The sequence below is a fragment of the Ochlerotatus camptorhynchus genome, unplaced genomic scaffold, assembly GCF_037179485.1.
Source record: "Ochlerotatus camptorhynchus isolate MF236.1 unplaced genomic scaffold, CSIRO-AGI_Acam_v1.1 ptg000401l, whole genome shotgun sequence".
NCBI lineage: Eukaryota > Metazoa > Arthropoda > Insecta > Diptera > Culicidae > Ochlerotatus > Ochlerotatus camptorhynchus.
In genome coordinates, this window is record NW_027040887.1 from 4,004,755 (window position 1) to 4,030,442 (window position 25,688).

General features: G+C 40.0%; 1 protein-coding gene and 1 pseudogene across 5 annotated transcripts; one reads left to right on the top strand and one right to left on the bottom strand.

The window, feature by feature from the left end:
• Positions 1-1,212: 1,212 nt before the first annotated feature.
• Positions 1,213-13,463, bottom strand: l(2)k09913 (lethal (2) k09913). 5 transcript variants are annotated; one of them, XM_065233398.1, is made up of 7 exons: positions 13,399-13,463; positions 12,163-12,483; positions 2,653-2,762; positions 2,416-2,581; positions 2,084-2,352; positions 1,851-2,028; positions 1,213-1,784 (listed from the first exon to the last, which is right to left on the bottom strand). In XM_065233398.1, the coding sequence occupies exons 2-7, from the start codon at positions 12,397-12,399 to the stop codon at positions 1,644-1,646; spliced, it is 1,101 nt and encodes a 366-aa protein (XP_065089470.1). In that variant the 5' UTR covers positions 12,400-12,483; positions 13,399-13,463; the 3' UTR covers positions 1,213-1,643. The 5 variants fall into 5 exon arrangements, with proteins under 5 accessions (XP_065089470.1, XP_065089471.1, XP_065089472.1 ...); XM_065233399.1 differs by having other exon boundaries at positions 13,395-13,436; XM_065233400.1 differs by lacking the exon at positions 13,399-13,463 and adding an exon at positions 12,548-12,565.
• Positions 13,464-15,625: 2,162 nt separating this feature from the next.
• LOC135710717 (tubulin beta chain-like) lies at positions 15,626-17,100 on the top strand (annotated as a pseudogene).
• Positions 17,101-25,688: the final 8,588 nt, after the last annotated feature.

Consider the following 25,688-nt stretch of genomic DNA (forward strand, 5'->3'; position numbering starts at 1 on the left):
CAGCTGTTGTTTTAATAATAGAACCCAGGTTTCTAAAAGGTTATTGTCACGAATTTCTTCGCTAAGAGGTCGCGTAAGGAACGAATCGTAACCTACGAAGCTACAAATGAATATAGGACAAGCACAGTAATCTGGTCGAGAACCTACTCGAATCCCAACCGGGAGTTATATGTGAAAGGAACTAAACGAAAATTATATGCTGTTGAAAGTCGTTTCAACGGAATCAGTCTCCCAAAATCGAATATTCGCGTTTTATTGCCGTCGGTCAGAGAATACTTTTTTGGAAACTGATTCCGTTGAAACGACTTTCAACAGAAGGATATTGTTGATGTAACATCTACTTAAGGAGAGGTCATCGACTCCACCGACGCCCCCATAGACGCTACCGAGTTGGATAGTTGGGTAGGAGATGGATAAGGATTTGATTAAGCAGGCGATGCGATGTTTTGGAGGAGCTTGGGAGTAAACCCACGATCTTCTTCTTAGTAAGCAAAAGCTAGCCGAGCTTTTCAATTAAAATTACAGTCTTGTTTAAAATAAAATGCAAACAAACAAAAAGGAAGGGTATCACCCGAATGATCCAATTTACTCCGGCCATGTGTGATAAAAACACTTGAATGGATATGCACATTGTAGGCCCAATTGGTCAGTTTTGAGGACTAGGGCGATCTTTAAAAAAATCCTTGGCTCTGGTACTTCGTAAATTTAGGCGCTTTGAAATTATAGGAAGACTAATAAAAGTTATTCAAATTGATTCCAAGATCCTCGAAAATAACGTGATATTGCAATCATTACACCACATTCATTACAACCAGGATAGTTTTGAGATCTGAATAAAACGGGAATTTTAAAATGAAAATTCACTGGCCACCCTGCATTCATCACTTGTCCGGGGATGAAATTTGAGCTCGTGACCTTAAGTGTGAGAGCCATGGATGCTAATCATTGCCCATCCCGCAAGATGATTTAGGAAGTACCTATTACAAACACAAAAAAAAACAATGTGACCTATTCTGCGCCGCGAGTGTCCAGATGAGGTGACTCGCGGTCACAAGTAAGGTCACCGTCAGTGAGGTGACTCTTTATTTGATTTGCACGGAGAGTCACCTCACTTGCGGTGACTTTTGAAAGCGAGTCACCTCACCTCACTCGCCGCGCATAATAGACTTAAGTTCTTAAAGTATTTCTCATTCGTAAATAAAATGACCCAAATTAAGTGTTAGCTAACGTTTATTTCCCTAATATCCATCCGTTACATATATGGTGTGTTGTGTATAGAAAATTCGTTCGTTAAGAAGAGAACGTCATTTTCATTCACTGGAAAACCGAAAATAAAGTAGATTAAGGTATTATCCTACCAATACACACCTACTGGATCTACCACGACGAGTGCCGATCGCAAATTACCAACATGACTTGCACTTTTACCTTTCTGCCGCCCGGTGTTTGCTGACGCACCAGTTGTATAATAGTAGACGCCTATATGTTTGGGGTTTCTGCTTTGTACAAACTAATTTCACACAGTATGTTTTTTTTTTATTGCATAAATTGTGAAGTAAAATCAAGGTATTGAAAGGTTTGTTTTTTTTTTTTCGTTTTACATAGATTTGTCTTAAGTATCACAGAACAAATTGACGCCTTGATTACAGCTTCGCCCGTAGCGATTGCATCTTTCCGGTCAGTTCCAGCCGCCGAATGTGGCTAAACACCTGGTTGACATATTCCTCTGGATGTTTCTGGAAGTGTCCCACGTGCGGTGAACGGTCCCAACAATGGAAGGTACACTGCAAGATGGTTTGAAAGTGTTGGGGTTGTTGTTGCTAAAATTATTGGCTTTTAAAGCTTTTTACCTTGACGCCATTACTCTCCCAGCTGTCCCGGACACGTCCGTTGGCGACTTCCGTTCCGACAGGGTCAGTTTTCGAAACCAAGAAGAGAGCTGGACATCTCAGCAGATTGGTGTGGAACATTTGGCTCGAGCGAATGTAATGCGATGTGGCTGGTTCGTGAAATGCTTTCATGTGGTAGCTAAAATGAAACGTTTGTCAACAAAGTGGGTACAAAGTTGGCAACACAAACTCACAGCATATATTTCCGCAACGCATTCTGAAGCGTTGGATTTCTGGGGAACAGAGCGCGGGGAACTCCTTCTGGGATTTCCGTAATATCGGCAGCACTGTCCCAAATCTGACCCTTGACGCGGTCAAGCACGACTTGGTAGTTCTGCAAATCCCGTGCAATGTGCACCAAGCATTCACCCCACAGGTAGCCTCCGACCGAGAACCCGTGAAAGATGAGACCATGCTTGAACTCATTGTTCTTCAAGAATTTTACAATATCGTTCGCCACGAGCTGCAAGTGAAAGTAAGTTTTCCCATCAAATCATGAAAAGTAACCGGCAGAAATCGAATTTACCTGAGATCCCTTCATGGGCCAGAGTAGCTGCCAGGGTGTCAGCTGAGTCACTACAACATCGTAACCTTGCTCCGTGTACAGTTTAGCATACTTGGCCAGATGCTTCTGCTTGGCGTTGAGCCATGCGAAAACCAAAACCGTCGGTTTGTCCGAGATGTTTCCAACACTGGAATCATACAGCAGTAATGAAGCAGTTAGAAAACGTTCATCATTCGTCAAGATTGATTCTTCATTTACCGTAGTGTCTTCGGGTCCTTCTCGATTGGCTTCCTGTCTTTGGAGTACAGCTGGAGGCTACGGGAGATTTCCTGTATCGTGAGATCGCGGCTCGGAGTGGCCATGTTTACCTGCATCGAAAGTTAACTTGCGGTCAGTAGAATATCTTAACGGTTGAAATCTGTTCCAATGCGAGATGATGAAGGGGGAATGGGAGGAAAGGGTGCTTTTGCATATATTAGAAATGGGTAAAAAGCGGTTTCCAAAAGCTTATCGTGAAAAAGTTTTCTATTTTCTACACAGTTTTCTTGGATTTTGTACTTTCTACACAATATACAAAGTCAAACAATGACAGGCTAAGATGGCTCTTAACAACATGGCGCTCACACAACACAAACTGGAGGTCAGGTATAAGCTTCGACATATTTAGCCATGAATAATAGGAAGATATTCCCAATTTAATTAGGTTAGCTTCGCAGTGTGTATTTATCTATCCATACTCAATGAAAGCGAAGCATTTTTTTGTTTTATGCATGTCAACAAAGACATAAGTTTAAAGATAGCTACTACAGTAGATGATAAAATCAACGCTATCCTATATCTTGCCAACTATATTGATAACATTTATCTTAATCTGCACCGGATCATCACGATATTTACACGCCGACATTAATCAGTGTAAATCGTTGGATGAATAATACCATCATGTCTCCAACGTCTAAAAATTAAAAATTCAGTCAATAAAAGTGGTGGTATAAATTCCCGGTTCGGCCATGCGAATTTCCCATACTCAATGTTAGTAAAAAAACTGTAAAAGTACGATTTAAAAAGATAGATTGCTGAATTCTCGGCAGCTGGCTCATCAAATATTTATCGTTTATTTGAATGAGTGTTTACACACACAATCTAGCTCGGTAGACTCTCCAACAACCGATTACCGCGGCATTTATTTTTGCTGATAAATCTGCAAATTATCTGTTTGAATATCAAAAATTGTTTTACTGAATCTCTGCCAATAAATTGCAGCACTACTCGGCTGTTGGAATCTTTGCAAAAAAAATTAAGTGTGTAAGAAGTTAAAGTTATGTTAGTAAAACGCCCTTCTCTTATGAAAAAAATTGTACATTCTTGATATTTAGTGTTCAGTTGAATATTGAGCGTTTTTCATAAACTGCTCGAGCTTCATTCACGCAAAACACATTTCTCTTACAAACAATGTAAGGTTGGATTTCTTACATCCTCTGTATATGTTTCTTTCAACAAATTTGATGGCAGTACTTACAATGGACTGTACCATACCAGCAAGTTTTTCCACAATTCATATTTTCGTATTTCATGAGATGATTTTCTAGCCGCAGTGCATTCCGGAAAACAAACTTTATTACAAAATTATTTAAACAACCTTTCGAAGAACACATTGCAGGATCTGTTCATGTGGTGAAACATTACAACTTCTGTATACTTTTTATGGAAATATGCCATAGAATCTTACATTCGTCGTCGGTGAGGTTGCCGCCAGGATCTAGAAACAATAAAATAAACAGGAACTTGGTCGTAATTGTTTTGTGAAATAAGGAGCTCGGTGGCCTTGTGGCGACCGAATTTGATTACTGTGTAGAATACCGTGGATCCTAGCTCCTTCACGCTATTGAATCGTTAGGACATCAATTTAGCATATCGTTTACCAAAACGAATCCTGCTGCAATCTCACCTCTTTTATCCAACATCCCAGTGATTTCTCGTGAAAGTGCAGAGTTGTGCTCATTTACCATAAAATAATATAAAATCACAATTAGATCTATTGCCAACAATCGATCTTATTGTATGTATATCATGCAAGTAAATTTAAAATATTATCATTACAATAGATCTACAATGCGATGAATTTTCAACAATAGAAAAACAATAAAATGAAACATTCATCGAATGAGTATCCATAAGACATTTTTGAAGATCATTTTTTTTTTTTGAATTTCAAAGGCAATAATTTTCTCCGAAATTCGAGGGCGGGCAGACAATAATCATTTTGATAATTAAAAAAAAATCGGTTTAAATCGGTATAAAACCTCAAATATCGGTATTCTGAGAAACCATATATCAACCGATATGTAGATGAGTAAGTAAGTATTTTTTTTTCCTTGATTTATTTTCCGTAAATCTTGTTTTCCGTGCTGAGCACCAATCAGCGTTGCCAGATATACCGATTTATCGGTATTTATACCGATTTCCGAACTAGATACCGATATACATATAAGTTATATGTATATCGGTATCTAGTTCGGAAATCGGTATAAATACCGATAAATCGGTATATCTGACAACGCTGATTGGTGCTCAGCACAGAAAACAAGATTTACGGAAAACAAATCAAGGAAAAAATACTTGCTTACTCATCTACATATCGTATAAAATGTCCATGATATTTGACGATAAGCAGCTCCAACTATTTTAAAGCCAGTATGAATTATGAGTTGACCTTTAAAGATTGTAAAGCGTAGTGTCTGTTTTTATCATTTACTATCACAAGCAAGGAGTACCGCTTCAATCCAGTGTAGATAAATTCCATTTGTTTTGAAAATCTTCGCTGTTACGAAGCGAGCGAAATGAACAAATGAGTTCATTATGCATCAATGAATACGTGTTTGTTGATATTCACCAGTGCTTGATTAGCCAACCCAAAATTGCCAAAATCAGAAGCAATCCTCAAAAGCAAAATAATCAAATTGATTTTGAGCAAAATGATTATTTCAAACATTGTCTACCTTAGAGCCTAAAACCTAGATATTATCATCAATTCAGCATGAGGCAATTATTTGCCATCGATCTGCGTGTAAAAGCTAACACGAGACGTTCTTCAGCGCTATATTTGCATAAAATGAAAATAATCATTTTGCATTTGATCCTCAAAATCATTCCCACCAAGATGAAGGCGAATATTAATATATGACAACAACACAGGCGATAATGAATATCCAATCACGAATGAAGAAAAACTAATGTTGACTTCGATACCCAAAGGTTTCCTTGATCAAGAGAATGCCAAATGTCAAAATTCAAATTCATGCAGGTGGAAACTAACGATTTTAAATTGGCTCACTACTTGACTAGCCTATTGGTCCCAAGTACATCTATAAGCGTATCCACACACACGAAATTCTAGTACTACACTATGTTTGTTTTGATTCGCTACGAAAATTTGACAGATAAAATGAGGAGTTCGTGGTCCCAAGCAAATCGATTAACGTACTCCATTCTAGTAAAAAATCTAGTACTACACAATGTTTGTTTTGATTCGCTATGAAAGTGTGACAGATAAAATGAGGGTTTTTCCTATGTTTCGAGGGGTGCAGCGATTAGCTTGGGACCGAAAATAGTACCAGAGCTGAGCCAAACAATTTGAGCCCGTGTCTTCGGGAAATTCTGGTCTTAGAATTGATTTGTTTTCCGTGCTGAGCACCAATGTAACCAACGCCAGGGAGGCAGCTCCTACAACTGGACCCTACCACCTATCGATCCATCAACTCATGAACCGGGGACCAACAGCTTTACTTCCCTTTCGAAGGAAGGCGTGATCAGAGATGTTATGCCACAGAACATCCCGGCGGCGCCGACTGTGATTGAACCCAGGCCTGCTGGGGTGAGAGGTAATCACGCTTACCACTACACTACCGACGCCGCTGTGGTTGGTCTATCTGTTAAGGTTGTCTTCATTTTCAGCTAAGTTGGGTGTAGAAGAATGAATTTTATCAGCACAACTCGGTTTCAAGACTATTATCAGAGTTGTCAAGCAGTTTTAAGAATGTTAAGATTATCGAAGGGCATTTTAGTGTTTTAAAAGCTTTTGGTAAGCTGCGAATGTATGGCCATTTTTGGTGATTCGATGTTTTAAAGATTATTTCGGCATTTTCAATGTAACATTGAGGGGAGGTTTCTTATGAGCGTTTTGAGACCTTTTTGGACTGAAATGAGCGCGGTTTTAGCTTAGCTATTTTGACCTGGAGTTTTTAAGTCGTTTCAATACCATTTTCTTTTTGGAGTTTCAGGCAATCATGCAGCTTTTTTTTCGGCAGCATTAAGCCATGTTAGAGATTTTTTGGTCATTTTAGACATACAACATATTGGTGAGCCACCACGAGCTTATGGAATTTCTCAAAGTGGGTCGCAATTCACAAAATGTTTGAGAACCGCTGGTCTACTCAGTCGGTTAAGGCCAAGCCCCCGGCAGGGTGACAGACAGATAATCTTAGTTTCACGTACCCACTTTCAAATAGTTGATGTCGCCACACAACGTAAACAAAGGAATTGTTCTACACCGCCGGAACGGTATTTCCAACAATCAATACGAAACTAACGATTTTAAATTGGCTCACTACTTGACTAGCCTATTGGTCCCAAGCATATCGATTAACGTACCCCAATCGTATAAATTCCAGTACTACACTATGTTTGTTTTGATTCGCTATGAAAGTTTGACAGATAAAATGAGGGGTTGGTTAATTTTCCTATGTCTCGAGGGGTGAATCGATTAGCTTGGGACCGAAGATAGTACCACAGACAAACAGACGTAACTCTTTGAAAAAGTTTTTCTTGAAAACATAGTATCTCAAAACATATGACCTCAGTAACGACATCTTTCGGGCTTCTCGCGGAAAACAAGCTTGCTCGCTAGCTCGCAAACAATTGTATTGCATAAAATTTCTATAGAATGTATAGAAACGTCAAAGTGATCCGATGCCAGCGCTGCGGCGAGTAGTTCGCGGAACTGATAATATTCAAATTAACCGTTAAATGCTTGAACGAAGATACACAATGAAGTGTTACGTCTGTTTGTCTGTGATAGTACCAACAATCAATACGAAACTAACGATTTTAAATTGGCTCACTACTTGACTAGCCTATTGGTCCCAAGCAAACGATTAACGTACCCCATTCTAGTCGAAATTCTAGTACTACACAATGTTTGTTTTGATTAGCTATGAAAGTTTGACAGCTCAAAAGAGGGGTTTTTGGTTTTTCCTATGTTTCGAGGGGTGAAACGATTAGCTTGGTACCGAAGAGAGTACCAGAGCTGAGCCAAAAAGTTGAGCACGTTATTTCGAGACCTTCTAGTCTTAGAGTTACCTCTATGATAGTACCAGAGCTGAGTCAAAAAGTTGAGCTTGTTTCTTCGGGACCTACTAGTCTTAGAGTTACCTCTATGGTATTTCCATAGAGGTAACTCTAAGACTAGTAGGTCCCGAAGAAACGTGCTCAACTTTTTGGCTCAGCTCTGGTACTATCTTCGGTCCCAAGCTAATCGATGCACCCCTCTAAACATAGGAAAAACCCTCATTTTATCTGTCACACTTTCATAGCGAATCAAAACAAACATTGTGTAGTACTAGAATTTTTAATAGAATGGAGTACGTTAATCGATTTGCTTGGGACCAATAGGCTAGTCACCAAATTTTAGATTCACCATGTGTGAATGTCAAACAATAGGCAAGAATGCCATATGAAAAGAACGGATTTATGATTTTCATAGTACAAATTGTAACTCATTGATTGAGTTTCATTTTCTTCGTTATACCAACAATCAATACGAAACTAACGATTTTAAATTGGCTCACCACTTTAGTAGCCTATTGGTCCCAATCAAACGATTAACGTACCCTATTCTAGTTGAAATTCTATTACTACACTATGTTTGTTTTGATTCGCTATGAAAGTTTGACAGATAACATCAGGGGTGTGTGGATTCATGCAGAACATGCAGGGGTGAGTGAAATAGCTTGGGACTGCTTGGGACCGTTGTTCTGGTACTGAGTGAGCCAAAAATAATAATGATTTTCTTCGGGACCCAGTGGTCTTAGAGTTACCTCTATGGTTATACTTTGCTCTTGAATTTGATCAGCGTTCAGATTATTACTTTGAGCATAGTTTTGCGATGAAGGCTTGCCATGAGCCGCTCGAATAAGTTTACTTACGTGTATTCCTGTCGGTTTGAGAGGCTGCAGCTTAAATGCATTTAAGGCCTTGGACAGACATACAAAGTACACCCATAGAGGTAACTCTAAGACTAGAAGGTCCCGAAATAACGTGCTCAACTTTTTGGCTCAGCTCTGGTACTATCTTCGGTCCCAAGCTAATCGATTCACCCCTCGAAACATAGGAAAAACCAATAACCCCTCATTTTATCTGTCAAACTTTCATAGCGAATCAAAACAAATTTTGCGTAGTACTAGAATTTCGAATAGAATTGGGAACGTTAATCGTTTGCTTGGGACCAATAGGCTTGTCAAGTAGTGAGCCAATTTAAAATCGTTAGTTAGGCTCTTGGCCCCTTTATATTAATTGTCTATGCAAATAATGGAATGAGTTTCATAAGCTGATCATGTAAAATGAATTTTAAACTTAAATTTTATTTACTGTGCGTCATTTCCACATTCGTCCCATTCAGATGGAAATTCTGTTATTTGTGGGTTTGACAGAACCAAGGGCCTGACACGCCGCCATCTTTTCGTAGCCAGCATAAAAACGTGATCACATATCAATCTGAGCGGGCCCAGAGTGTGGCTATGCTCGCTATGGCTACTTATTATTAGCAGAGATAGGGGTGCCACTTCCTTGGATAGAACCACCAGCACCATATTGTCGGGGTAAACTGGCAATATATTGAACTTATCCAGTTCCTCCCGGGTTGATTAAGGCACGGTATTACCAAGCCGGAGGCGGTGGATTCGATTCCCAGTCCAATCTAGGAAATCTTTCCTGGACATCGAGTATTATTATCAGGGTGTCCATCCAACGGGGAAAACCGGGAAATTCGGGAAAACCCTAATCGCACCGGGATAGATCATATAAGTAACAATTTTGGTTTTATCATAGTCTTGTAGGCCATAATTTGGTCTTGAAGAATCATTTTAACCTTTGTAAAACTTGCAATGTCACTTGGAATCAATCAATTTTATATCATCTATTATATCTATTCTTTTCTTTCACTCGCAATCTGTTCGCGCACGGGGCAAACGGTGATTTTGCCGTTGTTCCTACTACCATAGCTTACATAGTAATTTTTTAGAATTTCTGTTGATGTCATTTGAAGAAAAATGGTTGAATTCTTTTGCTGCAATTTTCCCTGTGAAGAAGTTCTAAGCGAGACATATCTAGTTACGAAGCTACTTGAATATAAGAAGCAGAGTCATACCAATAAATAAATGTCCGATCTCAAACTCCTTACATGCTCCATCATGCTTGGCATGCAAATGTTTGACACCGGACACAATCAACGAACTAAGATGATTGGTCCAGCGATAAATTAAAAATAATGTCTGCACTTTGTGCTAACCAGCTACACCAGATTATTTAGGACATCGTAGAATACCTCGGTTAGTCTGTAAAACATAAAGTTCTGACTCCATACCTCTCACGCCAAAGACTAAGTACTTAATTATCTTAGAGATAATTCATCCAGCTCAAACCTTTCTAGGGTAATCATCATTATCGTGAGTTCAAATTTATGTCACAAAGGCTCCAAGAGTGTTAAAATGACTATATTAAAAAAGAATAACGATATGAATTTCAGGCATTTTGGAAAACCAAATAATCCAAATCAATGATATTATGGGGTTTCCCGAATTAAGAATTAAGTCGAATTATCGTATGCCTTGTTGAGTCTGCAGAACTTCAGATTTCCAGGATGATTTTGATAATCGAACAATGCTATTTTTAAGCACAATTGATAATTTTAAATTATTTTATGAACGGAGACTCAAAATCCTCCAAAGTGAAAATCGGACAAGATTTCGATTAACCTGTAAAATATCTCCAAGACAATGAAAATGAGAATGATAAATATGTTGGTAACACATCTTTGTATCCCACAAAATGTTGTTTGACTTATAGATCTTTAAGATCTAAACTCCAGGAAGATTAAAAGAAAATAATACTGAGTTTCTCCTGGTCAGGTACCATTAATACATGATTTTTCCGACTAAACAAAACAACATTTAGGCTCATTTTTGCGAGACTCTTTGATTTTATACGAATTCATGATTCCATGAAATTTTGGAGATCTAGATCATCAACATATTAATGCAAATCTCATCTCATATTTTTTTTCTACAAAATAGACGTATTGTAGAGCAAATAATGACAAAAATATATGATTATCTATAAACGGTTAATTTTGAACGTCTTTTTTGTATAAGGCAGAGGTTTTTTAATTAACCGGGAAAAACCGGGAATTGAAAAATTGGATTTGAATGGACACCCTGTATTATGCTTGCCACATTATATACAAATTTATACATTGGTTGGCATAGAAAACTCCTAATTAATTACCATAGAAGTGCTTCAAAGAACACTAAGTTGGAGCAGGCGAAAGCTCGTGTAAAAGCGATAAAATCCGGTAGAGAAGGAGATATATTTTGCAGCTATTTTAATAACTGATTCTTCTTCTACAGTGAAGACAAATTAAGTAGGGGAAATGGATGTAATGTCGGCCTAAATGCCCCTAATTTGGGCCCATACCTAAATACAGCAATCGACTAAATTTTCAATATCGACCAAAGATATCCATTAGTACCGTCCCAATGATGCGTTCATCTAGATAAAATTGATAAATAGCAGAATTTTAGCGATGGGCCCAATCTTAGATCCATAGGTCAACATTAGAGCCATTTCCCCTATGAATACTAATTTTTGAATATTCCGTTTAATAAAATCCAACTTGATCAACTTCAACCACCGAATTGAAAATTTACATTTTCAGGCACATTTTTATTTTAAAACCAATCAAAATATAAATCGATACATGAGAAACCCTTTTGCCATATGCTGCATGTGAGAGGGGTATTTTATTGTGTGTAGAACATTATTATTAAAAAGTCCCAACGAATGACAACTTTCCCCCAGTTAACGTTACCTTTTTGAAATTGCTATTTCCTGAAGTGTTAATATTTGAATCTTTTTAAAGACTAAAGTTCTCGTTTTTTTTTAAAAGCCTTTTACCTGATAATAAAAATGATCTTAAGCCGTACCATCCATTGTGTTATAAGAAAACAAAGCATTGTATCATTTATCATCAATAAAGCGAACGAAACAAAGCACTGAAGCAATTTTTTTTCCGGTTCCCACCAACGAACGTCGCACTAGTTTGCAGCACTAGTGCATCTCCCCCGCGGAGCATAGCAACATGCACCAATGAAAATAGCTGCATCGATCGTCGACGCAACGAATCCGTACAAAGTCCAAGAAATTTACTAATAATCGTCCATTGTATCGCCGTATACAGAAACTACAAGCAAGTAGCAACCACATCATGCATGCACCTCGCACCGGGAAGACTAGCAATTCGATTTGCCTATACATGTGTACGAACGGATCGAAAGCTATAACTACACTCGCGTACATATATGTGAGAGTCTGCGAACTAGAAGAGTTAACGTTACGTTGATAAAGCTGCACACTTGGAACCACACTCCACACTTAAGATTCTTTGGTCTTAGAAATTAATGGATTATTTATCGTGGACGTCTTCTTGGTGCTTACATGCTGATCGGAAACGATAGCAGCATTCAGTAGAGCTGCCTGGTGGTATTGCTGCCGTTGCTGCAGTTCATAGTGATTCTGCGGTGGTGAAGAGACGACGGAACTGAACCGTGCGACGGAGCCAATTTGACGATCCAAGGCCGACGATAGGGTGCACTTTTTGATATTGTTGGCAAGATTCGCATTGGCACTTTTTACTGCAGCCGTGGCCACTAGTCGTATCGAGAGAAATGCCATTGTGTGTTTTCACGCACTGTTTCTTCTTCTTCTTTCTGTATCACTTTGCAATGGCCGATGGCAACTGTGCTGATCAATTATTCACTATTTATGCAAGCAAAAAATTAAAAAAAGAAAAAAAATACATTCGCACTGGAGCCAGTTCTACAACTCACGCGCTACTCCCTTGCTACCAAATGACTGATTTCTGTAGGTCTATCACTCGATCGAAAACGTGAAAACGTAATGAACTAGTGAAATGAATGAACCACCTTATGGTGCTAGCTGTCTGGTACTTACACTACCACCTTAAGAGTGCCTGTCACAAAGCAGCCACCAACACTAACGGTGGATGTCGTGTACCGATACTGTTCGTTTCGTTTCAATAATGTGCATTCAATCGCTGTTTCTCGCGGTACTCGCTCTAGGAAGTAGATTCAATACTGAAGTGTGACAACGAAACTAGATTCATGCTCTACGACGTTTATAAGTGAGAAATTAATTTGAGATCAATTTTAACAAACAGGCCATTTTTTTGAGGCATTCCAAAAACTATAAAAATGAAAGTTATATAATGGTGAAAGGTACATGAATAAGAATTACCTATATTGGCAACACTGACATTTTTTTGGATTAATCAATATCGAGAGCTAAAGCTTGACAAATTAAATTCACGCAATACCTTTGGAATAACTTCCTGCTCTCACTTTTTCCAGAAGATTACCACCTTTGTTTGTCTTCCAGTATCGTTCAAACACAAGATCCCAAGACTGCCAACCGACGGCCTTCAAGTGTCGAGTAGATCTTCTGGCACTTAATCTTCACCCTATTTCATTGCTCGACTATGTGCTGGAACACCTATGATAGCATTTGTGCTTTTGTATAATTTATACAAGTACCGGTGCTGCGAATAGCGTTAGAATCCACATTATTGAGCGTCCGAATAATAATACACGAATATTGTACATTGGCACAAATCAATAATGGTAGCTAAATATGAAAGTGAGACTAGAAACCTACGGCTCCGACCACGGACGAATCGTGTATCCATCCACTCTATACGACTGTATTGAATGAACTGAAAACCTATGAGAATGATGATCTTTTGAATGAATGAAGACTAGGTGGAACTGTGCTGCTAGTTTCCTTATAATTTTAACGTTGAACGAGAACAGGGATTTGCTTGATGACACTAAGGATAAACACCAGAGAGATTTTTCCATTCCCGCGGGTAGTACCTACTACCTGAACCCTAGACCCTACGAATTACTTCCTACACTTAATATTCAATGGCATGGTAATGAATTCAACTGGATTGATAGGTCGAGTTGAAGTGTCATACTGGTGAAAATTATGTGAAATTCACGTAGGTTTTACGAAATGGCATTAGTGCGAAATTTTTCTTTGCTTATTCATAAGTTTAATATGGCGACAAGAGCAAATGTGTGGACAATCCCTAGATCGTCTACTTGAAGTTTTCTAAGCGTGCGCTCCCCCGTAACGTGGGTAGATCACCTTTTCGTGGTACGTTACGGGATGTAAGATCTACCACCGATTCCTAATCCTGACTACTTCGAACTAGGGGAACAGGATTTTTCAGTAATCCAAGGAACACATCTTAGTCCTTATTACTTTTTATGCCTTGTTGATAGTGACAAGATTCGACTTTGTCCACCGAGGATGATCTTGAAACAAGGAAAAAATGAGTTAGTTAGTCTTCATCTATGTGATTCCTTGTTCGTTGTTCTCTAGTTTAAAGTGGTTAAGACTAGGGTTCTGATGCATGGTCATTATCGGTGTCATTCCTTAATTTTGTTGCTAAGGAATCCAATTTTGACTGACAAAGATGCGCACCTTTGGAGGGTGTTTCAACACTCCGAAGGGTATAAATAGCGGAACCTAACAATTAGAGTCGGATCCTTACGATAAATACATGAATGACAACTGTAAAAAAAATCGAATACTTCATCATTTCTCAATAGTGATGGAGTAATAAATACGACATGCACTAAACTAAGGTTAGAATAAGAAATGTATGTATTCGATTTTTTAAGATGTCCATACACCAATAGTTAATTTCCTGTTCTATTATTTCATACAGAAAATTATTAATGAAAATGAAAATCTACAAGATAGAGTTGAATTTTAATCTAATAAAAGAATCTAAATTTACGGACGACATTATCCTCTTATCTATAATTGAACAACATCGCATATCAGATGTTGGTTCATTTCGGATTCAGACCACTGACCCGTAAGTATACGTAACATGACGCGGCCAAAGTGATTCAAGACACACCAAAGATCGAGTTTTACAAAATGTGTAAATTTGATATGCAATTTTTTGGGGTTTAGCCAAGGGGTCATCTTGGGTCATCTTTTTTGTCAGTGTGCCGCTAGTGAGCCGCAAGCGTGCCGATTGTGCCGGTCACAGAGCAAGCTGCAATTGTTTGTAAAATACCCATCCTGGCCATCCGGAATTTCTCTGACACCTTGAATGTTTTGGTTGAACCTAATGTAATCTAATACAAACGCAGCCAGTACGAGAAAGCATCCTGGAAAATTATGAGGTTAGAAAACGCCAAAACGGACACAATGATGCTGAAACAGCAAAGCATTTCGTGAATCTACAGGACTTGAAGGATGCGTCGACATACCGTACCAAACGCTCCGAGTTATGTAAGAGTTAATTTAACAATCATATGTGATGTAATGAATGGTTTATATAATATAGAAAAATTGAAGGATCTCACCAAATGCCTCAAATGTTCCCCAAAGTTCTAATTTATAGATAATAATGGAATGATCTCACTTAAACCGGTCGCTTTACTGTGATCATCAACTTTTCCGGACTTCTCTGTTGCACGATTTTCTCCAGTAGCCCTTTATCTGCCGTACACGTATCTTTTTTTTTTGTTTTCTTCGCGGTTTGCAAAACGACCCGAAGGATCAAGGAATTTGTCATCGAAACGATGTTTTTCACAGATCACACTTTTCACATCGGCCAAAAGGAAAATGTTCGTTTGAACTTTATGCAAACGATTGACAGCACGAGAAATCCGATCCGTCCACTAACAGAGCCTACTTCGATCAAACGTATGAGTTGTTGTTGTTTGGAAAATTCCCGTATTTTAATATCAAAGACAGAAGGCAACACACAGCAGCAAGAGGGTTAGTACAGCTGCAAAAACACTCGAACGATACTAAAGGGAGGAAAATCGTAGCCTTAAGCTAAAAATGGAGAATCGATCGGTCGTCGCGAGAAAAGCAAGTGCTAGTTGAAAATTGCTTACGGGAGTGTTCATTGAAGAGCTTGTTTTAAAACATTTTTTATCTGTAACGGTAATCTTGGTCATCAGCCATCAATATGAGAGAAATTGTACATCTGCAAGTCGACCAGTGCGGAAATCAGATTGGATCCAAGTTCTGGGAAACCATCTCAGACGAGCATGGCATCAATCCGTCCGGTCACTACATCGGCAACAATGATTTCCAGTTGGAACGCATTGACGTGTACTACTCGGAGGCCAACGGAAACAGACATGTACCAAGGGCGGTTCTCGTCGATCTGCAACCAGGCACCAATGGACTCGGTCCGTCAGTCTCCCTACGGTAACCTGTTCAGACTGGATAATTTTGTCTTTGCGCAATCCGGAGCCGGTAATAATTGGGCCAAGGGTCACTCACTACATAGAAGGTGCCGAACTGGTTGAAATTGTTCTTGACGTAGTACGTAAGGAGGCCGAAACATGTGACTGTCTACAAGGCTTTCAGTTGGCACATTCCCTCGGTGGTGGAAGCGGTTCCGGTATGGGCACTCTGCTCGTCTCCAAAATTCGCGAAGAGTACCCTGACAAGATTATCAACACATTCTCAGTCTATCCCTCACCAAAGGTCTCGGATACTCTCGTAGAGCCGTACAATGCCGTTCTATCTATTCATCAGCTCGTGGAAAATACCGACGGAACGTTCTGCATCAACAACGAAGCACTCTATGATGTCTACTTCCGAACGTTGAAGCTCAGCTCGCCGACCTACGGCGATCTGAACCATCTAGTATCCCTTATATTGTCCGGCGTGACAACGTGTTTCCGATTCCCAGGTCAGCTTAATGCCGATTTACGTAAGCTGGCCGTCAACATGGTTCCATTCCCGCGTTTGCATTTCTTCATGCCCGGTTTTGCACCACTAACGGCCAAGGGCTCGCAGAAATGACGTATTGAAAGCGTTTCCGAACTGACCGCGCAGATGTTCGATGCGAAGAACATGATGATGGCATGTGACCTCAGACACGGACGGTATCTGACCTGCGCGGCCATCTTCCGAGGTCTCGTTTCGACGAAGGAAGTTGATCAGCAAATGATGAACGTCCAGAGCAAGAATAGCAGCTACTTCATGGAATGGATTCCGAAAACAATGTGAAGGTGGCTGTATGTGACATTCCTTCACGTGGTCTGAAGATGTGGGCGACTTTCATCGGAAACTCGACGGCCATTCAGAAGATCTTCAAACGTATCTCCGAACAGTTCACTGCCATGTTCAGACGGAAGGCTTTCCTGCATTGGTACACCGGCGAAAGTATGAACGAGATGGAGTTCACCGAGGCGGAGTCCAATTTGAACGATCTGATCTCCGAGTACCAACAGTACCAGGAAGCTTCAGTTGATGAATACGAGGAAAAGCGAGCAAAAGTTCGAAGAGGAAAATGAACAACACGATTAGGATTAGTAATCACGTCTGCTTATCGTTGTTTGTTGCCTTTTTGAGAAATGTGTTAAATATTTACGATCGCTTCATACTTTACTTTATTGTCCTCAAGAAGTTTCAACTCGTGTTTAGTTCTGACCGTCCAGAGCTGTTGAGCTTCTCCCTCTTCGATTCCTGCTCAATTTTGCCAGCAGGTTTCACTTTTTATCCTGATAAAAAATCGAGTAACTTACATATGACAAACCCAGCAACGCTGGTAGATCATCTTTTCGTGGTGCGTTACTGGTATAAGATCTACCACCAATCCTATAGTCCTCATAACTTCAAGCATAATAAGGAACAGGATTTTTTAAGTAATTAAAGGATAACATCTAAGTTCTTGTTACTTTTTTATGCCTTGTTAATAGCGACAAGACTCGGGTTGCTCGACGGAGGATGATCTTGAAGCAAGGAAAAATGAGTTAGTTAGTCTTCACTGTACCAAAACATCATCCTCTGTTCGAATGAAACCTCAGACCATTAGAACGGTTTTTGTATCCATGATGGAGTGACTGTTCATGGCCATTCAGTATGGAAATGTAAACAATTTAATTTAAAGTATTTGCAAGCCATCCTAAAGGGTGTTTTCGATAAAAATGGCACACACATATTTATTCACCAAAATTAAACCGATTATCGGATTTTCTTGATATTTTTCATTAGTAGTTTTATGAGTTATGAATTACAAAATTTGTTTTATTCAATTTCGTCTCCCATCCCGAATGCCCGCACCTTCCTGTTCACTCCACCCATCAAATTTTGTTCAACCGATTTTCCCAGTGTTTTTGTTGTTTTTACCCTAATTTTCTTCAACGCCAGCTCTGTTTCAATAGTGTTGGGATGTTTGCGAAGTTCCGTCTTCATAATTGTCCAGAATTTTTCAATTGGGCGAAATTCCGGTGAATTTGGTGGGTTGATATCTTTTGGCACAAAATTGACTCCGTTGGCTCGGTACCACTCCAACACGTTTCGGGCGTAGTGGCAGGATGCCGGCCAAAACAGAGTTGATCCTTTGTACTTCCTTATAAATGGCAAGAGACGCTTCTTAAGGCACTCTTCCGTGTAAATCGTACCGTTGATTGTTCCGGAAGTGATGAAAGGAGCGCTTATTTCACCACATCCGCAAATCGCCTGCCAGATCAGGAACTTCTTTGCATATTTCGATAATTTCTTCTTCGAACATCCTCCGGAACATCGAACTTAGACTTGGCAAACGAAATATTTTTTCCCAAGAAGTTGAGCAACTTCGTGTAAAGTTTCCGGGCGCGGGTTTTCGCAGTGATGTTTTGCTTTTCATTCCGGTTTGGGGCTTTTTGCACCTTGTAAACATGTAACCCAGCGCGTTTCATGCTTTTCTACACAAAACCGACTGACACATTGGGATTTTTAGCGGCATCTCGAATTGACATGTTTGGACGGTTCTTGAACTGTTACGCCACTTTCCTGGCCATTTTACTGTCTATTGGACCACTTTTACGACCACTCTCTTCCTTCCTTCGGGCACTCAGACGCTCCTTGAAGGTTCTTATCACACAAGACACAGTTGTATTTGCAATTCCTGGTGGGACGCCTCTGGATTTTGATTGTAAGTACACACAATTTTTTCACTGACAATTTCTTGTTTCGACGACATGACTGGAACTACTGTTTGAATAACTATGAAACTTGACAGATATAAACAATACACTATGAGCGCTGTATGTTTTACAGCCAATTTTCAAATAAATATCATCCTTTATTTGGATAACAGTCATATGGATGCTTATCAGCTGATGACGAATTCAACCATAAGGCAATCATCCGAAATTCGAAAACATATTGTTAAAGGGCTCGAGGAATGAAATAATCAGTTGAAGTATTGCGGATGTTTTCGTTCAGTGAATTCATCTATGAGATTCCTAATCTTCTATTCCAGGGTGTCTACTAAATGTAAAAACCTCAACTTATTTTACTTCTCCTGAAAAACCATGCAATTAAAGCCTGGCTAAAAGTAAATTGCTGGGAATTGAGAACAACTGGTGCAAGTTTGATCAAAGTAGTCGATTGCGTTCAGAAATAACGTCAAATGGAACTCGAAAGAAGAAAAAATTATTGTACACAAACACCTGGAAAATCTGAAGTGGTCCGATTTCAAGCTGGCTAAAGTGCTGAAGATGTCGAAACCAACAGTTTGTCGAGTGCTCAAAACCAACAAGGAAACCCTGAATGCGGAAAGGAATCAGCGGACCTACGAAAAAACTGGAACCAGGGATCGTCAGCTGAATTAACTGTACCTTCCTAAAAAATTTCATTATCTTAGTGAACTTAATGATGCCGGAATGGATTTATCTTCAGTAACTTAGACAATTTTTCGAAAACCTGGACCAAACTTGGGGAAATTTTCAGGAATGTGGAACAAAGATAAATATTCAGAATGTCGGACAATGAACATTTTCCAAGACACCAGATTTGACAAAAATATTAGCTTCATGACTGAATTTGATGAGAATTTTGTTGAACATGAGGGATAATTTGAAAGGAATTTGGAGGAGAATTCCAATGAAGCTCTGGGAAGAATTGTGAGGATTTTTTTTAGTGAAATCTAACGACTGCTTTCATTGTAAAGCATTGCCAATTTAGAATCGGTACGCTTATTGTTGTCCGGTACAGCGCTCCTAATGGTCGGTTCTGGAATCTTTTGGCAGAAATTGTTTACAATGTCTTTCTCTTCAAATCATGCGCAAAATTAAAAAAAGTGTATGTTTTCTTGAATTTCCACGCGATGCAAGAAACAAGAAGAGAATTAATTCTGCACACAAGATATTATCGGGTACGAGGATAGCAAAGGAGTTCAAACTGCTGAAACGTTTAAAGGAAAGTTTGTTTGTTTCACGAAAGGTGCAATCAAGGCATCGAAGCGGTACAGTCATAGAGGTAGCTCTAAGACTAGTCTAGTAGGTCCCGAAGAAACATGCTCAACTTTTTGGGTCAGCTCTGGTACTATCTTCGATCCCAAGCTAATCGATTCACCCCTCGAAACATAGGAAAATCCACTAACCCCTCATTTTATCTGTCAAACTTTCATAGCGAATCAAAACAAACATAGTGTAGTACTAGAATTTTGACTAGAATGGGGTACGTAATCGATTTGCTTGGGACCAATAGGCTAGTCAAGTAGTGAGCCAATTTAAAATCGTTAGTTTCGTATTGATTGTTGGTACAGTGGACCGGAAACTGCGTCAGGACGTCATGAAGGCTTTCAAAGGGAATCCAGTTCTTTCGGCCAACCCGGTGTTGTTCGCAGTACAGTTCGGAATATACACATTCGGGAAGGTTTCTTCAAGTATCGGGCTATTAAGCAACCGAACCGGATCTTAAAGCAAAATATTATGGCCAAAACGCGGGCCCGATAGCTGTATGATTCAACGGATGCATCCTTATGGACGATGAGACGTATTGCAAATTGGACTTCAAACATGTTCCGGGCAGAAGTTTTATGTTGTCTGTTCTCTTACAAAGGTCCAATACAATATTTTAAATATGCACCATGTGATCGAGCATTTAAGTAAATTTGTATAACACTTGCGGTAAAACCCACTGGGCAAACGATACGGCCATGCTTAACGGCCGACTGTTGAATAAGGCGTGCATGGCCGCGGCAAAATGGTGACACGGAGTCACGAGTGATGAGCTGAAGGGTTAGGCGATGCTTATATAACGGCCATTGTTCACTTTATCTCAGGCGAGCGTGTAGAGAAGTGTCTGTGGAGTATACTATAACAGAATACTAAGTGTGAGTAGTGAATCAAGTTAAACTGTAAATCACCAATTCAGCTGATTCAGGTAAAGTCTAAGTCATCCTCGAAATTGGTCGAAGACAGCATTAATGGATGTTACCTCCTCGCTAGGACCTTTTTCCACCAATAAAATTGCTTTCTAGTTGGCGAGTCAAGGACCGCCATTGCACGCTACGGTCTAGGTGACATTTAGTTACCTCGACTAAACGTGAAGGATATCGTTCTCGGACTGAAGGCCCTAAACGCCAAGGAGAATTTCCCTTCCCGGTTCGACAGAGGGCGGCCTTGCCGTCGTCGGCCGGCTTCGTCAGAAGGAAGCGCCTGTGCATCGGAACCATCTCCACACACCGCTATACCAGCCCCGGTAAAACCAACCCGCCAGTGCGAATTTCACCGAGCGGTGGTACAAGATCGGCCTTTAATCGTCCGCCATCGAAAGAATCATTCTGGAACCGCAGCGAGCGCTCGCTGGACTGCAGTCGTCGTAGTCGCGATCGTCGTCAAGGGTATGTGCCAGAAAATAGATCACAACACCACACAATCCACACTATCGTTAATTGAAAAAAAACAGTGTTTAAGTTGATCCGCGCTGTGTTTCAGATCATTTGAAAGCTTGAGTGCCTTTTCGTCCACGTAGCCCCTCCAGTTTGCCCAATAGTGCTCCGACTCTGAAACACAGTTCAAGGAGTCTCGTGCTGCTGAGTTGTTGTCGGGCAGAACATTAGTTTCAAAATATAAATATAATCTGCCAGACACCGCCAGAAGACACCGATTTTCATCACAACCAACCATATGAACGGACAGTTATACCACAGACAAACAGACATAACACATTGAATATTTCTCATTGTAAAACATCGTCGATAAAACATTACCGCCATCTGTTGAGTACACTGTGGTGGGTAGTACGCTGAACAGATGGCGCTAGTGTGTAAACGTCAAACGCGAGGGAATTGACAATGCGCGCCACAGGTGGCAGTACCAACAATCAATACGAAACTAACGATTTCAAATTGGCTCACCACTTTAGTAGCCTATTGGTCCCAAGCAAACGATTAACGTACCCTATTCTAGTTGAAATTCTATTACTACACTATGTTTGTTTTGATTCGCTATGAAAGTTTGACAGATAACATCAGGGGTGTGTGGATTCATGCAGAACATGCAGGGGTGAGTGAAATAGCTTGGGACTGCTTGGGACCGTTGTTCTGGTACTGAGTGAGCCAAAAATAATAATGATTTTCTTCGGGACCCAGTGGTCTTAGAGTTACCTCTATGGCAGTACTACCAACTGAGATATTTTTAAATTGACCGTTAAATGCTTGTTCGATGAACAACTTGTGAGTGTTATGTCTGTTTGTCTGTGGTTATACATCAACGAAAGCCTGAAAAATGTATATTGCCGTTTATTAGGTCCCACCCGTCAAGTTTTGGCCAGATTTGGCAAGTTGCGACTACAGTAAGAATGCGCAACAGTGGTATCGCGATAATGGAGTAGACGTCATTGAGAACGGGATGAACCCCCCAAACTGCCCGGATTTCCACCCAATCAAAATGTACACACTAAGATTTTGTTTTCGTGCTCGGTAAATTTTACCGAAATCAGAACAGCTGAACGTTCGGTAAAACTTTGACCTTAATTTTAAAGGCTATTGAATTTGAAAATAATATCAAAACATGTTCAACCTTGTTTAAATGATCAAATCTTGTCATTTTAGTGGAGAATTTAGTTCCAAAGTAGCTGAAAAGCAATTGAATTGAATTGCATAAATTTTACCGAAAAGTTCAGCTATTCAGATTTCGGTAAAAATTACCGAAGTCGGCGATAATTTCTACGTGTGTAGTTGATGGCACGTAACAAGCCCAAAGTTTGAATTTTCATTCGAGAGGAATAAAATAAATTCATAACATTTTCTTCTAATAACATTTTTTTCTAAACCAAATAGATTCTGAGATACATCCGATTGAAAGCGTACCAATTTGAGATTAACAGGGCTTTAGGTGTTCATCATTTTTAACAAGACATATTTTTTTATCTGAGTGTATACCCCCCTTAAGCAAACATTTTCACTACTCAAATAAAGTACTCAAAAATTGAAGACACATTCTGCAAGACATCAAAATGCTACACTCAACAGTTTCGTCGCAAAAGGCCGTATCCCACTTTTTTGATTTAGTCCCACTGTGCGGCGCCGGCCCGGTATAGTCATGTTTTTGTGCATCTCAAGGCAGCAAACCAAAATCTAGTATGTATCGTCGGTTGAATCAGGCCCGCTTGTGTATTTAGGAACCTTAACAACATGCGATAATGAAGTTACGTTGATGCTTTCAGTAGCCATCTGCAGCACTCGGCACTCGGCGGTAGATTAGAAAACGGTGATGAATTAGAATCTGGCGGTGTATTTCTACTTAATAACTGACGAATTCTTTGGTATCCTAATCTGTGTTGTTTAAAAGTAGGTATTTCGACTTTGAAACCGTCCGCTGGTGGAACCTCCCTCCCCTTGGCTAGTTTTTTAACCTGGACGTTGGTGGGCGGGCCTAATCTTATGCTTCATAGTGGAGCGTTGGAGGCGGTTGGTTTAGGTCCGGCATCGTTGGCTCATGCCGTGACAGAATAGCGTCATGAGCATGGGATGAGGATTACTGAGCTTCCCCTCTCTGATGAACCATTGCATAAGAGAACCAAAGTTCTAGCCTGAAGTGATAGTATCACACTTGTTACTCCTTTATTTGAAAGCCGCGTTGTAGTACGCTTACGTATAGGCACTGACGTTGGGTGCGATACTGGCGGGTTTTGCCGCAAATCACTCTTATTTTATTTAGTTTTATGCAGGTAGATTTATTTGAGTTTGCAAGGGAATCATACTATTGAAATATTTCAGAAAGTGCCCAACAGTGCTCCTTCTACTTGCGTGAAAAGCTTTCGTTGTTGTTTTCATTGAGGTATTACTCAGGGAAAAATGTTAAACACCATTTTTGTACATGGTATTGCAACTAATCTTATATGTGCTTCATTTTGATTTGGGATAAGTGTTTGAACTATGACTCGGGATTTCCACTGTGGCGTGCTTTTATTGTGACATACCCATACGTATTTTTGTGGTGCGACATAGTGGAAGCGTGTGAGCATAGTTGGAGCATATACCCTATGTAATTTAAAAATCAGCTAGGAAACTAACTTCAAAGTGAAGCATTTTAGTCACTTGAAGGTGTTACCTGGGACGAACTAATGTAGGGGAAAGGTTGTCTTCGGCAATACCTTAGCTTGTTATCGTCGGGGGGGGGGGGGGGGTGAACAGGGTCCTGGAGCACTCAAATTTGGTCAATAGTTGCTCTGAAACACAATGTATCCACATGCCAAAATTGAGCTCTCAGGGACGTTGTTTACCCCCTGGCGATGGTAGGTTGGGGTGCTGCCGAAGCCAGCTTTTCCCCTATATTAAATATAGGTCAAAGTCAAAAACAACTTGAAACACGTTAAATTTTAGATTACATTCACAAGTACAGGTACTTAGTAAAGCATGGTAGGTAGATAAGAAATTTCAATTATTTATTAAATTAGACTAGAGATATCTTAATCATCAAACGAACTTAAATAAGAAAATTTAGACAGCCTAGTAGCATTAAGTGAATTAACAGAAGAGTTAGGATGCGGAGGGTCCGCTTAGGGAGGCAACTAGCCCTTTAAAGCAACTGGCAACTAGCCTTTTCATGTAATGTCTGTTTATTTTGATTATGGCTTTAAAATATCAATTTGGTATATATGTGAAAGGATGAATCAATGGGAGATGGATTTTCGGTTTCTTTACATTTAGCATCACTATGTGTCATTTCCTCAAAACCCCCCAATAACCGGCCTCTTCAATCCCTTCCTTTTCCCATGGCGTTCAAGTGGTCCGCATAGACTATTCAGCCATTACCCGTCCTTTATCCTCGGCTTTGGATTGACTTGCGCTCCCATTGCCCGACCAAACGCTGCAAAATGAAAATTAAATGAAACCGTCCGCTGGTGGAACCTGATGTCTATGCCAGTGTCGAATCCCTTCTGGGGCAGCTCATCACCGAACTTCTTACCATCGGCACCGGTCAGTTGGTCGGTCAGAGGGTTCAGGACTATTGACGAAGCAGTGCAGTTGGCATCGTTATGTTCGGTGAAGCTGCGGTTGTATGAGGTCACGATGGTGTTCTTGTTGCGCCCTTATGGTTCCAATATCCGATGCATGTGCCGTAAGCGTTGGCCAGTACAGCGTCTTCAAATTCCTTGAACTTTTTAGCGATTCCATTGCACTCGATGGTGGTACGGATCTGTTCCGATCAGGAGGTAACGTTGATCGGTATCTTAGACTTGGGACCGTGCTTCATGACTTTCTTGGCGATCGAAGCGCAACGGCCCATATCTTCGTACGACGAATTGGTGCACGATCCAACCAGGCAGACACAGGTGTCCATTGGGTAACCGTTCTTCTAGGAATTGGCTGTTCGGGTGAACAAACTCCGGACTAAATGGACCGGAATCATGAGTTGCATCAAGATGAAGAATTCTTCGTTTGGACATCAAGTATCAAGTAACCCAAGTAAGAGTTAAGGTTTTATCATTTTCTCGTAGGCCGTGATCTGAACTTGAAAAATACGTCGAAGCCTCGTAAAACTCGTAATGTTGTTTGGCAAGCAAAGTCTACTGTGAAGAGAGGCTGACAAATTGATTGCAGCCAAGAATGATAGGAATAATAAACTCTGTTTTTTGGAATAATTCCAACCATTTCACACTTTCCATAAACTAAATAA